Source organism: Eulemur rufifrons, chromosome 4 (genome assembly GCF_041146395.1).
Source record: "Eulemur rufifrons isolate Redbay chromosome 4, OSU_ERuf_1, whole genome shotgun sequence".
In the NCBI taxonomy this organism is placed as follows: Eukaryota; Metazoa; Chordata; class Mammalia; order Primates; family Lemuridae; genus Eulemur; species Eulemur rufifrons.
Window position 1 is genome coordinate 70,914,630 of NC_090986.1, and position 15,540 is coordinate 70,930,169.

The 15,540-nt window shown below is 39.4% G+C and overlaps 1 protein-coding gene across 1 annotated transcript in view; it reads left to right on the top strand.

The window, feature by feature from the left end:
* The first annotated feature begins 11,078 nt into the window (after positions 1-11,078).
* SOHLH2 (spermatogenesis and oogenesis specific basic helix-loop-helix 2) overlaps positions 11,079-15,540 on the top strand; it is a 46,143-nt gene continuing 41,681 nt past the window's right edge. The window contains exons 1-2 of the mRNA XM_069466954.1: positions 11,079-11,126; positions 11,218-11,460. Of these exons, the coding sequence (XP_069323055.1) occupies positions 11,079-11,126; positions 11,218-11,460 (291 nt within the window). The remainder of the gene's footprint in view (positions 11,127-11,217; positions 11,461-15,540) is intronic.

Genomic DNA, 15,540 nt, shown 5'->3' on the forward strand with positions numbered 1-15,540 from the left:
TTTGGACCAAATTTTGCAAGTGTTCACAATACTCAAGTCCAGAAGTGGAGACAGAATGAGGATAAGAGAGGGGTTCTTTTTAAACATTTATAAAATTTATTGAATTCTCCTATTCATATTTAGACTGTTTTTGTCATTTAGATGATTTTTGTAACTCTCACCTAGGTCTGGAACATACAAATAACTTATTTACCCACTTTAAAAAGTGAAATTATTGGACTTTAAATTTGCAGAAATTACTCAAAGATAATATAATTTCCAGCTAATGGTGTTCTTACCTTATCTCTGGCACTAAATCTAAATTCCTTTCAGTATCACCAATAATGAGTACCAAATGCATTTCTCTAATTACCCCTCTAGATGTTTACTTTCTTTCTTTAAGGAAGAAAGCATAAATTTCATGTAGCCAAAAAATTCTTTTATGTGACTTTAAAATGTGATGCAGAAAAATATAAAGTAACTTTCTGTAAATTATTCTACATTGGAACTGGAAATATTTTCTTCTGTTCTTAAGCCAACTACAGATATTTAGGTACCTTGACTCATATTATTGGTCAAATATGAGATTTTTCTGCTTTATACCATCTTAGCATTAGAAGAAAATTAATAATTTAAATATTAGTAATAATTATAATTATCAATGAAACATAAACAAGTTTATTTCTTTCATACAGAGGTAAGACATTGTGGGAACTGGACTAAGGAACATTTAAAGTTATCTCAATCACTGGGATGGAATATTAATTGAACACCTTATCACAGGGATTCTATCACATTTAAGTTTTAGTTCTGCAGGACCTACCTTGGGATACTTCTCAGATGTCAGAAACTGCCTATCTCAAACAGAAGGTTGGGATGTTGGTGGGATAGTATACAGAACTAAAATGGGAGACTCTAAGCTCTATGTTCTAATATCAGTTTTGCCACTTTTAAGCTTATTTTGAGGAAATAGCTTTTCATTGCCTCAGTTTTATTGTTTATAAAGTTGGGAATATTTATCCTAACTCTGCCCTCGGGATTGCTGTGCAGATAAAGGGTACTTACCACATATTTATTTGTTTACTTCTGTATGCTATACTTCCCTCTAAAATGGATGTGAGTTAACTTTGACTAAATATAGAGGTATAAAAACAATGCCTACAAAATAAAAGCTAAAATTTGGTAAGAATTCCCAACTAAGAAAGGCTCTAGCTTTAAGCTTTCCAGTGGCCTGTGCAAAGAAAGAATGAGTTATATACCTCTCATTTTTATTTTTTGGTAGAAGGAAAATGTATGTAGAGAAAAAGTTTTATCTAGTTTTAAGCTCTGAAGGTAACTTGTAATGTGAGGTTTGATAAGAAAATGCAATTATTTATTGTAATAACTGGAGCAAAAATGACAGTTTGGAAATCTTTATTTTGTTTGATACTCAAATATGTGTTGATATCAATATTTTTTATTAGAAAGTTCAGAATTCATAAAGCAAAAATCAGTAAAACAATATTTAATGTATTTCAGAATTTAAAATGTCTAAATATACTACCAAATGTCAAGAAAAACCATTTACAAAAACAAATGTTGGTATAAATAAAAAGACAGGTAATAGTGAGTATGGTGAGGATGTGGAGAAGCCAGAACCCTCATGCGTTACTGGCAGGATGTAAAATGGTACAGCCACTTTGGAAAACTGTCACTTCCTCAAAAGGTTAAACATAGTTACCATATAACACAGCATCTCCACTCTTATGTATACACCCAAGAGAAATGGAAACCTACATCCACATAAAAACATATACATGAAGGTTTTTAGTACCATTATTAAAATAGCCAAAAAATAGACATAGCCCAAATATCCATCAACTTACAAATGAACAAAGTGTGGTGTATCTAAACAAAGGATATTATTTGGCAATAAAAAGGTATGAAATGATGATATATGCTACAACATGGATAAACCTTGGAAACATTATTGTAAGTGAAAGAATATGATCACAAAAGACCACAGATTACATAGTTCTGTTTATATGCAATGTCCAAATAGGCAAATCCATAGAGACAAAAAGTGAATTAGTAGTTGCCTAGGGTTAGGGGTGAGGGGAAGGGTTGGTGGTGGACAGTGACTGCTAATGGGTAGAAGGTTTCTTTTTGGTGTGATGAAAATGTTCCAAACTTGATAGTGACAGCTGCATAACTCTGTGTATATAATAAAAAACTATTGAATTGTATACTTTACTGGGTTAATTTTATGTTTTGTGATTGCTACCTCAATATAGCTTTTATAAAAATGTGTTAAATATACATTAATGTTTTAATATGTATTAGATAAATTTTAATGAAGCATTAATTGATCCTTTTCTGAAAATATGATCTTAAAAATTAAATGCATCATCACAAGTGCCATTATTGGGTCAAGAGCATATTTTTTAGCAGAATTTTTCAACTAAGAATTTTTCCCAGGTACTATATTCGTCAGAACAATAATGAAGAGATAGTTATATGCTAATTCCCAATATTTTCCTTTGACTTCTTTAACTTTGAACAGTCCATCTCCTGCTTAATAACCTTGTGCGGATATTTATAAAACACTTTTTGATTTTTGACTGGGACTATATTTTTTTTAAAAATTTATAAAGAGCTATATAGTTTTTGTTCTAAATAAAGTATTTCTATGTTTTCATCCTCTTCATTAGTTTTATCATGTATATCTGGAGATTACAAAGCAGAGCCACCTATATAAATTTTAGTACTATTATGTTCATGTTTTACTAGATAAAAATTCTTTATTTGGGACCAAGAATTATTCTTGCAACAGAAGTTTATCAGTAACACTATTTCGTTGCTTTTTGCTCAGTGTGCAAGTAAAGACTTGTCTAGACTTGTAGATTATATGTCTTTTATTCATAAATTAAATGAGTTTAGATACTTATTCAATATATAAATAATTTACATTTTTGATTTTAAATACCAGAATAACACAATTATGACAAAAACAATGCTGGGATTTTGCTATATAAAAAGAGTACAGTGGCCGGGCGCGGTGGCTCACGCCTGTAATCCTAGCACTCTGGGAGGCCGAGGCGGGTGGATGGCTCGAGGTCAGGAGTTCGAGACCAGCCTGAGCAAGAGTGAGACCCCGTCTCTACTAAAAATAGAAAGAAATTATATGGACAACTAAAATATATATATACAAAAAAATTAGCCGGGCATGGTGGCACATGCCTGTAGTCCCAGCTACTCGGGAGGCTGAGACAGGAGGATCGCTTAAGCCCAGGAGTTTGAGGTTGCTGTGAGCTAGGCTGACGCCACGGCACTCACTCTAGCCCGGGCAACAGAGTGAGACTCTGTCTCAAAAAAAAAAAAAAAAAAGAGTACAGTATACCAGGATACTAAAAACTGGTTTTAAAATCACTAAACATGATTGAGATATGAAAAAGTACCATTAAAATAATAAAGCACTACATAAATATGAGATCACATCATTATTGACAGTAGGGCACTATTTTTATAAGAAGCTAATATCCGAATTAGAAAAATCTTGAATTTTAGAGTCCTTTTAACTTTTTAAAAGCAATTTCATATTTACTATCTTAGTTGTAGAAATACCAAAAGTGTTATTGTTTGGAGAACTACCCAACAGTAAGTTATCATCACTGAAATTGTTTATGCAGAAACTAGGTGACCCTTTGTCAGGGATATTACAGGATTCCTGCAATGGTGAAAGTCTGGATTTAATGACTGCCAGAATGCTAAGAATCTGTGATTCCCTATACGTTGATTGCACCATATGGGCTGTGTGTGTGTGTGTGTGTGTGTGTGGTGTGTAAACAGGCTGTAAATATGGGCTTTCAAAAACATTGTTTTACCATTAGCTAATAACTAACAAAATTAGGTGTAATATTATTAATATTAGTGTGGTTTTGTGTTTATATTGCAGTGTTCATTGAGCTTCTTGTATTTGTTGCTTTTAAGTGTTCAAATTTGGAAAAATTTTGGCCATTTTTATATTATTTTTCTGCCCCCTCATCTCCTTCTGGGACTTTAATTACAACCTGTGGCAGACTATTTGATTCTTTCTTTTTTATATCTTCTATCTTTCTCACTGTATTTATGTTTCTTTTAAATTGAATATGGATATATTAGCTGTTTTAACATGCTTATTTGCTAATTCCATGATTTCTGTAATCTCTCAGTTTGTTTCTAGTGACAGATTTTCCTCCTGTTTATGGGTCTCATTTTCAATGGCTTGTCATATCTACTAATTTTTTATTGGATACTTGGCATTGGTGAATTCACATTGTTGGTTATAGATTTTGTTGAGTTTTGTTCTCATAGGCAGTTAAGTTACTTGCAGTTCAGTTTAATCTTTTTGAGCCTTTGTTAGGATAGGTATAGAGTAATCTTTACCCTAGAGATAGTAGCACCATTACTAAGGCATAGCTATTGTGGGATTGCTAGTAAATTCTATGAGTGATCAGCTAGGACATTCAACTCTGGCTGGTTGGAGCTTGAATGCCTCCCAGGCTTGTGTGGGCACTTTGCCTGGTCTTATAGAGCTTCCCTCTAAGCTTGTGTGTCTTAGTATCCAGCCAACACTCAAGGGGTCCCTATGTAGATTTCCGGAGTTCTGTTTTTGCTGTCCCTTCGCTCTCTGGTACTCTGCTCTGCAACTTCAGCCTCCTGAACTCCAGCTTCTGTCTTCTTGACCATGTGAAACTACCATGCTTTTGCTTGGGATCCCCCACCCTACTCTGAGGTCTGTAATGTACCTCCAGGCAGAAATCTAGAATCATGGATAAGGCTCACTTCATTTCTCTCAGGGATCACAGTCTTAAGGGATGTGTTGCTCAATGTCTGCAGTTGTTTCATATATTTTTGTCCAGTTTTCTATTTCTTCACAGCAAGAAGCTACATCTTTCCCCTGTTACTACTCTCAAGGCCAGAAGTAAAGCATCCATCCATTTAATCTTAAAGTGTCAAAAAAAAAAAAAAAAAAAGCAAAGCAAATGTTTTAGAAATCCAATATAAAAATCCATTTTGCTTTGCATCTATAACATCTCTTTATGTTATCACCTAAATATGTTTTTCTCACTGTAATCACTGAAATTTGCACTGGATAAAATGACTGTATGGGGCTTTGTCTTGTCTTCTCTGGTGAGGAGGTAAGTATATTTGGAGAAGAAAGAGCAAAAGGGTACTTGATGATCAAATTGATGGACTCTGACGAAGACCGTTACTATACACTCACCAGACTGTTTCCTCTTTCTGTGGAACACAGAAGTAGGCTACATTTCACATGGGTGAAGCACTTTGCTTACTAGTATGTAGTGCGCGTACTACTTTATGTAGTGATATATGTGTGAAACACTCTGTTTAGTAGTGTGTGGTACGTATGCTACTGTGTTTAGAGATATAGGTGTGAAACACAGTGTGCAGCTAGTTGTGACCCCGTAACTGACCTCAGGCCAATATAACCAAGGCATAAATGATATATGTCATTTCTGTGACTGGCCCATAAAAACATCCCAGGTGATCCTCTTTGGTTGTGCTCTTTTTCTTTCGTATAAACTTGTTTTATGGGTGGAGGTAGAGGGTATAGAAGCAAGACCTTAGGCGAAAATGTATCCACAAGGCAGAAGAAACTTGGGTCCCTGAATCACTGTGTGTAGCAGATCTATTCTTCTCACTTTGCCATCCCTCATCTGATTGTGGTGTAAGTGAAAAGCAAATCCTTTTGTATATATCTATATATGTTAAACCACCAAGATTTAGGTTTTACTGGCTGAAGCAATTAGCCTATGCTAACTTATATTGTATCAAACAATGTTTTTAGTAAGGCTTACAGCTATTTTGGTTTTCTTCAGTAAATATCTATCTTTGCAACTACACTAAGACATATTCAGCTATTCATTGATAGTGATGACCCCTGGCCTGCTTGCATCACTGAGTCAGACTCGAGATATTTTTAAATTGATTCTAACTCAGTACATTTTCAAGTCTTATGAACATAACTGTTATAGAACAATGATTTTTTTTAACTAAACAGAATTAGTGCATTTCTATCCATGTCTTTCTAGGAATGCTGCTCTTTTAAGCCTTAGTATAAATGCTATAGAATCTGATAGCCAAATATGGGCTGGGCCTAAACAGCTGTGGAATAAGCAGTCAGTGTCTGAGCAGGGAAGGACACCCACAGTAACTTTCACTCAGAAACAGAAGAATGCACAGCATCACTGGTCCATAGCCTTTATGGAATCCCACTGGGCAGACATGGTGAAAGCCCTCTTCCCTGGGAATGGGCTAGGTTCCTTGAGTAGGCTCTGATTCTGCTTCCTGGGAGGAATGTTTTTGTCCATTTTTCTCAGTGGCCTCTGGCTATACTCTATGGGAGTTTCTTCCTTTTCAGTCTAATTGCTCACATTTGAAGTAGATGTTGGTTGTTATGCCCTCCTTGGGGAAGCACAGCTTTCAGAGCTCATTTTCTGTTTGAACAAACTTAGGTGTCTGGAGGCAGCTTACAGTTCAGTCAAAGGCTTTTTAATCCTAGTTTATAGCTCCTTGGATAATATAATTCCATCAAAATGGTAGTAAGTTCCATGTATAATAATCATAATTCCAGAGCATGATTTGTTTCTTTGGCCCATACCTGTTGCTACCTAATGGCAGCTTCTATGCAGGTATTTAAATAATAGGGTGGTGTGAAGTTAACACCCATCATCTGACCTTTGCCACAAGTCTCAGTCTTAGTGGTCTTTTGTGGCTCAAAACCCTTCCTAGTCTTTTCTCCTTCTTTTTGGGGTCTGTAAGTAGTCAGCTTTTCTAACCTTTCAATGCCCTTCAATGCCCCAAATTTCTAGATTCTCCCTTAGATTCTCTCTATTCTCTTTCGTTTCTCCTTACAAACTAGTTAAATATATCACGAGCTTGTCTTTTTCTTCTGCCTTATCAAAGGTGGCCAATAACAGCCAGCACACATTATTATTTTTTTTTAATATCTTTTTCTTAACTGCAGACTTAGTAAGCACTTGGCCTGCTGTGGCATAACAGGGATCTCCAGGCCTCCAACCTCCCATATCTGTTTCTGTGCCTCCCACTACAGACCTGCTGAGTTAATGTCACAAATTTTAATATTTTGTTAAGGAAGCACCTAAGTTCAAGTTATCAATCTTTGCATTATGACTGTAAAAACAACTCTGAGATCTCAGAGGCTTAACATAAAGGGTTCCTTTCTTTCTCATGGCACAATTCATTCTAGTTTCCACATTGAGAAGTAAAAGTGAATAATAGTCTTTATCTCTGGGGAGAGAGAGAGGGAAATGGGAGTGAGACACACACATAAGGTGTTTAAAAATTATTGGTAGTGCCTGTTAGGTTGAGTAGTAGGTACATATACATCCATATTATTAAACATATAATAAATGTACTTTTTGTTGTGTATGAAATTTTTTAAAATAAAAAAATGAAAATTACTCCAGCTGACTTTTAAATGTTAGTATACACAAAAGTATTCCAAAGGAAAGTGTAAAGGACATTTTTTCTACTCCACCTTCACATACAAGAAAATTCTCCCCTTTAAGATTGCCTGACTCTGCTGTAGAAATTCCTCGTGTCTTCAAGTCCACTGTCATTGTGGTTAAAGGAAAATGAGCTACTTTATGTGATCTCCTCAGGCAATAGAGCTATAACCAGTGACTCCAGGGGAGCTGCTTCTAATGGTTCTCCTTGGGGGAGTGCCCTCAAAATGAATCCCCGAGGCAATGTCTAGCCCTGCTCCAGACCTTATGTTTATAGCCCCTTCCACAGTTAATAGTGTCACTTTGGTTTAGTTCCACATTCCCTACTACAGACTATAGTTAAATGAGGTAGGTTTAGTAAAAGTAAATGTTGGTTTTGAAAGTGAGTTAGTATTAATATATTGGATGATGATATATTGTCATCTTATTGCAATCTGTTGCAGGGCATCATTAGAAGTTGGTAATATTGACCTTTATCACTGCCTAAAGCCAATGGTTTCTAACTTTGAGAAAAACATGTATTTATTATTACCTTCCTTACACTAGACATTAGGATTATGAAGTCTAGTAAAACAGTTTCTGTCTTACCATGCCACTAAAATAGAGTTATAATTGTTGAGCAGAGGTATGAGATGGTATCTTAGTCTGTTCAAGGTGCAATGACAAAATACTACAGACTGAATATCTTATAAACAACAGAAATTTATTTCTCACAGTTCTGGAGGATGTGAAGTCCAAGATCAAGGCACCAGCAGATTCAATGTCTGGGTAGGGCCCACTTCCTGGTTCATAGATAGCATCTTCTTGTTGTGTCCTCACATGGTGGAAGGGGTGAGAGACCTCTCTTGGACTTCTTTTATAAGGGCACTGATACCATTTATGAGGGTTCCTCCCTCTTGACCTAATCACCTTCCAAAGATCCCAGATCCCATCTCCTAATATCATCACCTTGGGGTTAGGATTTCAACATATGAATTTTGGAGGGATACAAATATTTAATCTTTTGCAGATGGAATTAGGAGTACTTTGAAATTTTTCCTGTTGTCTTTTCAGATTAACCACAAAAGGAAAAGTGTGAGTCAGCATGTTGTCTGGGAAAATCCTAAGCCAGGACCAATGAGAATGTTCAGGAGTAAGTGTGCAAACCTTAGACAATGCAGCTGTCAGAAAGGTATTTTCAGGTTAGGAGGAAGGAGAGGCAGAAAGGAGGCATGCAAGCAGCAGGGGTCCTGGCCTCTTTGATGCAGAGATAGATAATTCCACAGGAAACGTTTTTAGGCTGAGGTCAGAACCAAAGGATAAATGACTTAGCAGCCCGGGAGGATCAAAGGAAATATCCAGGGCAGTTCCCAAATCAATGATCTGTGCTCACAGAGGTGTGATGGCAAATGCCATCCTTTAGGACAGCTCAGGGCCTCTTTAGGCTATAGGCGATTTATCCCACCAACACCACAGTTCCAAAGAAAGGAATTATTCTATTTCGCTGTGCAGATCTTACACTGGTGACTGTTGGGGAGACCTCAGGCCACTATTAAGGAATAGAAACTAGTCATGTGATGATGTTAAAAGCTAAGTCTAAAAAGCAAGATTGGGACAAGATAATTGGGGCCCTAATGCCACACTGAGGAATAAAACTTAGCTGTAATAAGCAGAGGAGCCCTTATATATTTTTAAATAGGGAAAGGACACAACTGAAACTGAGCTTTCCTTCCCCCCGTGCCACCACCCAACACAGTTTATACCGGTTCCAGCTTTGAGATACTGAGTTTGTCATTTTGGTGTGTGCAATATTTTTTTTCCTTTCCCCAACTCTTTTTCTTTCCACTACGTGAGATCCAAAAAATGTGAAAGATGGCAAAGAAATTAAATGACTTATATTCTGTTATAATTTGGAGGGTTTATAGTAGGGTTTCTCAACCTCAGCACAAATGCCATTTTGGGCCAGATAATCCTCTGTTGTAGAGGGCTGTCCTGGGCATTGTAGGATGTTTAGCAGCGTCCCTAAACTCTACCATGGAGAAGCCAATACACCCCCCCAGTTGTGACAATGAAAAATGTCCTCAGACACTGCCAAATGTCTCTTGGAGGGCAAAATCCCCCCAGGGAGAGCCATTGCTTTTATAGTAGATGACTGTACATTTGCAAAGTAAGCTTTTTTTTTTTTTTTTTAAAGGAGATTGTACATAGAAATATCTAAGTTGATATTTATGAAGCTTGGACTCATTCTGGATGCAGGAGAAATTTATTATCTTTTTTTTTTTCTTCCTCCAACACTGTAGTGATGACTTCCTTTCACATAATCTCAGGGGCATTTTTCACTCAAAAAAATGACTGTTTTAGTTTCAACAATGTCTTTGTCATTATTAGCATCAGACTTGCTAGATTTCTGGAGCAATGGAAACCTGGTTACCATTCAGGAAGACAATACCCAGAGCTGCTTCAATTCACACCCTATCCCAATGCCTGTGCATGACTCCACCTTTTTCCTATGTTGCTGCAAACCAACAGACACCGATCTAGATGTCAGTTCCCGATTAATCAGAAAAGCAACAAGGGTGAAATTCATTAAAATCTATTCACAAAATCTATTAAAATGTGTATATTTGCTTCCAAAAGTAATGCAGAATGATCCCCATCAGAAATTTATCTGCACCTTTTCTTTCCATCAAAATAGTAGAGAACCACAGCAACATTTCTTCATCCTTTCATAATCTAAATCAGGCCCCCAGAACATAGCACCAGCTGCCAGAAGCCAGGCTTGCCCAGGGACCACCTGCTGTGGTGGTTCCCTAGAGCACTTCTGAGATGCTCAAGTGACAGCAAGTGTCTACACAAATCCAAGGTAACCACCACACTTCCAGTAATGGAAAAGTCACAGTACAGTAGTAAAGAAAGACAAAAAGAAGGATCCTCTACAGGTCCCAATACTCAATAGATTTCAATAAAATGTCCAGTGAAGGTTGAATAAAGGGGTTTACATAGCCACAGCCACTACAAGGTTTCTTTATTGCTTCACGTTCTTAGTTGAGGAAATGGGGACAATATTTGTTAAATCATAGGACAAAATTAAGTGCTAAAATTTTTAATTTCTCGGTGGTTTGGAAAGAAAGCACCACAACAGTACTCACCTTCCCTATCCTCAACGTATGTCTGTCTAGAAAAGAGGGAAAAACCTCAAGTGTTTGCTAATACTTAATATTTGAACTTGAAAGACTGCCCATAAGAAAAGACTTCTTAAAGTTTGCAGACCAGCTCTAGGGGAGGTCTTGCTCCCCCTTTCTCCAGGCGGAGGGCCAGTGGCAGCTCCTCCTGAGGCCTCATGTTGCGAGAGCTGCCCTGGGAGGGAACCTGACGTGGGCAGGGTGCTCATGACACAGTCTCCTAGGGGCCCAAGGGCAGCTTCCAGGCCCTGGCCCGGGTCACGCGGGACCCCGCGGGCAGCCCGCTGCTCCCCCGCGGCAGGGCCACTTTAAGGGCGGCCGGGCGTGCGCGCCCCAGCTGCGGCCTGTAGCCATTAGCGGCCGGACGCGGCGCTGCGAGCTCCCCCGCGGGGAGGCCGTCCCAGGACCGGCACGTGTGCAACGGGCCATGGCGGCCTCAATTACCTGCCAGGAGCCCGGCCGGATCTCGGGCCAGGTAAGGGGCGGAGGAGGAGGAAGGGGAGGCAGCTGCGTTTATAGCCGCGCCGGCCCGCCCGGTTGTCCCCTCCGCCGTCAACGTGGGCCAGGGAGTCTCGTTCAGGGGACCGCGAGGTGGCGGCGCGAATGGCCAGGTCCAGGGCGCGAGGCCATCACCGCCGGGTGCCCAGAGCTGGGCAAGCGCGGCCCCTGATTCCGAGGGCGCCCCTGGTGCTGCCCGTCCTCGGCGCCCCGAGGTTGGGGACAGGGCAGATTTAGCTTTGGAAAGGACACCGAGGAAGAAAGTGGACTCAAAAGCCTTTCGTAAAGAAACCCCTCTCCTAGGTCTTAACGTTTGTGAAATTTAAAATCCTTTTTCAATTAGAAGGTCGCTTGTAGAGCAACCTAAGAGCAAAGTTTAGTAGACACTTTGGGGCTGGTGGCAGGACAATATGTGAATAACGTTGCTCTTAGTTTTAACGTAGGAAAGTTGCTATGTTAAGTTGTTGCCTTTGTGCGCCGTCTCTGCACAACTCGGCGTGCTCTTTCCCAGTTTGTGCACCTGCGTGGCGTCCCAAAGTGCCTGTCCTCAAGCTTGTGCCCAAACAGGCGGGAAAGGGACGTCCGCTCCACATGTCCGCCACTTCCATGGAAATTAAAAAGCCCACTGGTCTCTCTTAAAAGCACCTTATTTTTCATCCTCGGGGCGAAGCACAAAATCAGTTTTGTGACTGCTTTTGTTAAAAGTGAAAGGTGGCGATTACCCCACCAGGAAGAAAGCATAAGTGAGACCTCCCCATCCCAGAAAGCAAAGCCAGCTAATGTTGGCTTTCCTCTATTTCCCGTATCTTGATAAGTAGGAGAGGGCAGCCTTTTGTGCTGAGTGACGTTTTGTTACCCCTCAGAAAGCACGTATACTTAATCTCGCACTTAAGAACAAGCTTTCTGAAATGGAATTACCCTTTTGAAGTGGACCCTTTTAACAGATTTTAATTTTTTCTAGAGGACCCTATTTAAACTCCAAAAAAAAAAAAAAGGTATTTTATGATGCAGGATTAGCCAACGCTGCACAAAATGCAATTCTAAATATCTGATTATTTAGCAATGCGCAAATAATTATGGTTTCCCACCCTTAAGAGAGTGTGAAGCCCCAACTGACCCCCTTGTGTGCCTTTGTGAGGAGAGCTGCTTGCTCAGTTCTGCTGGAGCTGTATAAATCCCGTGACTCCTGGGGAAACTGCAGGCCTCTGACTGCAGGGTGAGAGCCTCAGCCCATGCAGCTGCTCCCGGTGATAAGAGTGACATAAATAACAACTCACTAAAATGTGGGAGTGATTTGCTTTAAGCACTTCAGCACCTGCTGTTACTAATTAAGGGTTTAGCCTGCCACCGATTGCAAATGGAAATCCAGTGTTTTTCAAATTGTAGAGACTAGAGTGCCCTGAGTGTTACTGTGATCACAGAAATCAAACGGAGTGGATGAAGATGTTGGTGATAATGATGTCAAGTTATAAAAACTGCCCACACTTAAAGAATATGTACCGAGGTGTTAATAGGGCTTACTCTGAGTGGTGGATTTATAGATGCTTTTTAATTTCCCTTGAGGCTTTTTTGAGTTTTTCCTGTATTTCCCAATGCATACACACTGCTTTTGTTTAAAAAGGTGCATAAGCAATTCAAATAGAAAGGAGATCTTCCATCAAATGAAGTCTAGCGTTGCTCCAAATTGTGGTGCTCACAGGTGAAAATCTTAGAGGTACTAAAAGGCAGTTTTCCAGGCAGAATATACTAGAAACTTTTATTCCTTTTTAAAAATTCTTATCAGTAGATCCTCATAGCCTGTGTTCATATTACATTGTCAACAAGATATTTTTTAACTGAATATTTAGATTTATGTTGTTTATAAGCTATTCAGTTAATTGCAGTTACTTTGGGATAGTGGACTTGAGCGGTGTTCTAATTCGTCTAATTAACTTTCTGAATATGCTGTGGCACTGATTTTGTAAGATAGGGAAAGAAGCCTTTGATAAGAGATCAAATTAATTCTTTTTGGAGCTTCTTTATGTCATGTCCTTTCTGTGCCATGGTGCAAAAATTTCAGACTCCTGTGCAGAACGGTGAGTTAATGGGGCTTGTTTTTCCCTCCTCCCTTTTCCACATCCAGCTTCCTACCTCCTCTCAGATTTCTCCCCTCTCCACAGTACCCATGTTCTGCCCTTTTCTCCACAAGGCTGAGAAATTCTGGGGATGTTGGGAGCTGAGCCTCTCAGGGGAACGGTACAGTCAGAATACCAGCTGCTAGCTAGGAAAAGGTTCAAGTTAGGCAGCTGATTTCTGTTATTCTAAAACTTAACCTTTCACTCTGCAGTAGGCCCCATTTCCTGACCTCTGTGACTCAGCCAATGCAGAGATCAATTCAATTCAGAGCTGTTTTTACGGCCCAGCATGGACACATTTTCCCCTCTAATTCCACCTCTCCCTTTACCCCTCCCCTGTCAGGTTGATTTGATATTGTCTCTGGGGTTTTTTTTGTGCTCAGGTGTAGTATTTCTTGAGACAACATGTCAATAACTACCACCTAGAAGGAATTGTACAACCCCTTCTCTTTATAACAATCTTGTTATCCTCCAGACAGGGATCACCTAAGTGTCTTATTCAAAGCCACTAATGTGTGGCTGAACTTAGTGACAGACTCTGGTCTCTCTGCTTCAAAAACCTTTGCTTCCCTTCCCGCTGCATTAAGCTGTTGAAAAAGTATCAGTAACAGGACTGAGGCTCATGCACTATTCTTTCTGTTTTCCAAGGATTGAAAGCCATGCTTTCTTATCAGCAGAGAAAAGGGCTATTAGAATATAAGTCCCATGAGGGCAGGGACCTTGTCTGTTTGTCCTAGCACCCAGCACTGTGTCTGCCCTGTAGAAGCGGATCAATAAATATCTAGGGAAAGAATAAATAAAACATATTTAAGCAGATGCATAAAGTGGCAGGATGTTTTAAAATAAAAAGAAAATCGACTTTTCTAATAGAAATATATACAGATTTATAGCTCAGGACACCCTGGTTTATACCTGTTATTTTAGTGTGGTTATTAATACCACACCCTTTCATTATCAAAAGTGTCTCAGTTTGGAAGATAGATTATGTGGTCACCCTGCCTGTATAAAATAGGTTATTTTTGGATATTCACAGGTTGCTTCAATTAATCAGGTTAATTAAAAAACTTATGATCACTTGTTAATGACTGTTTCAGTGCTTGGCTTGGGGTTCATGAAGGAATATATTGGTATAGGCGAAACCATGCGCTACAGCGCGGAGATTTGCAAACAGTCTGCAATCAGAGCGTCACAGTGGCTTAGAGTCCCACGTTGCTCCTAAAGTGCTACTGGAAATGAGGAATGTGCATAAAATAAAAAGGAAACATACTATCAGGGCCCCAACACTCTCTCCTGTAGAAATTCCAAATTTCAGAGGGTACTTAAAAGTGTTCAGTGCTGTCTTCTTAGAATGTAGAGAATTTCAGGGAAGCAGAGGGAAATAAGGTTGTAGAGGTAGGTTGATATCAGGCTATGAAAGGCCAAGCTAAGGAGTTTAAATTTTTATCCTGTTTAAAGCGGGATGGGGCAGGTGAGGGAGATTGGCTCATGATGGTGAATTGAGCACACATGTGAACCTCGCTGTCCACCCCAAACTCCATAGCTGGAGCTACTTTGAAATTGTGACGATGCCTTCCGCAGGTAAATATCATGGAAAAATAACAAGGTGGGTATTCCAAATTAAAAGAACCAAGAGACCTAACAACCAAATGCAGTGCATAGTCCTTAACGGGATCTTGGTTCAAACAAAGCAGGTTCTCTCTGAACGTTAAAGAAATCTACAGGAAAAACTTGAAATTAGGAAAGCAGATGAGATCAAATTACTATTAAAACAAAAATAGAAAAACTACAGTTTAAAAGACACAAAGAAATGCAGAGGAAAAACAATTTTAGTGATAGTTCAGGCTCAATGCTAGCAGAAACAAAGATGAAAGTGGCCCAAAAGGTGCTCACCTGGTTTGAATTAGTTGAATACAGAATACCTGGGCCTGGTGGGCCCCTGGATTTACCTCGGACTCTCCCAGCTCACTCCTATTAGAGCAGAAGCAGTGGCACTTTTAACTTTGGGATAAACCCCAGGAACTGCTCTCTGAGGACAATGAACTATACATGGCATGAGGGCTGCTGGTGTGGGTAATTTCCAGACCTCTAAAACTGAGATGGAGGAGAAAAGGAAAGTAGTTCTTCTCAGGAGGAAAATAAACTAATGTGCTTGTTTTTCAGAGTAAAGCCCCCAGCTTGATTTTGATAAGTAGCTTACTCCAGCCTCTCTGCTCTCCAGCCTCTGCTTCCACCCATCCTGCTCATGCACACCAAACCTGTAGTCAGTTATCCCATTAA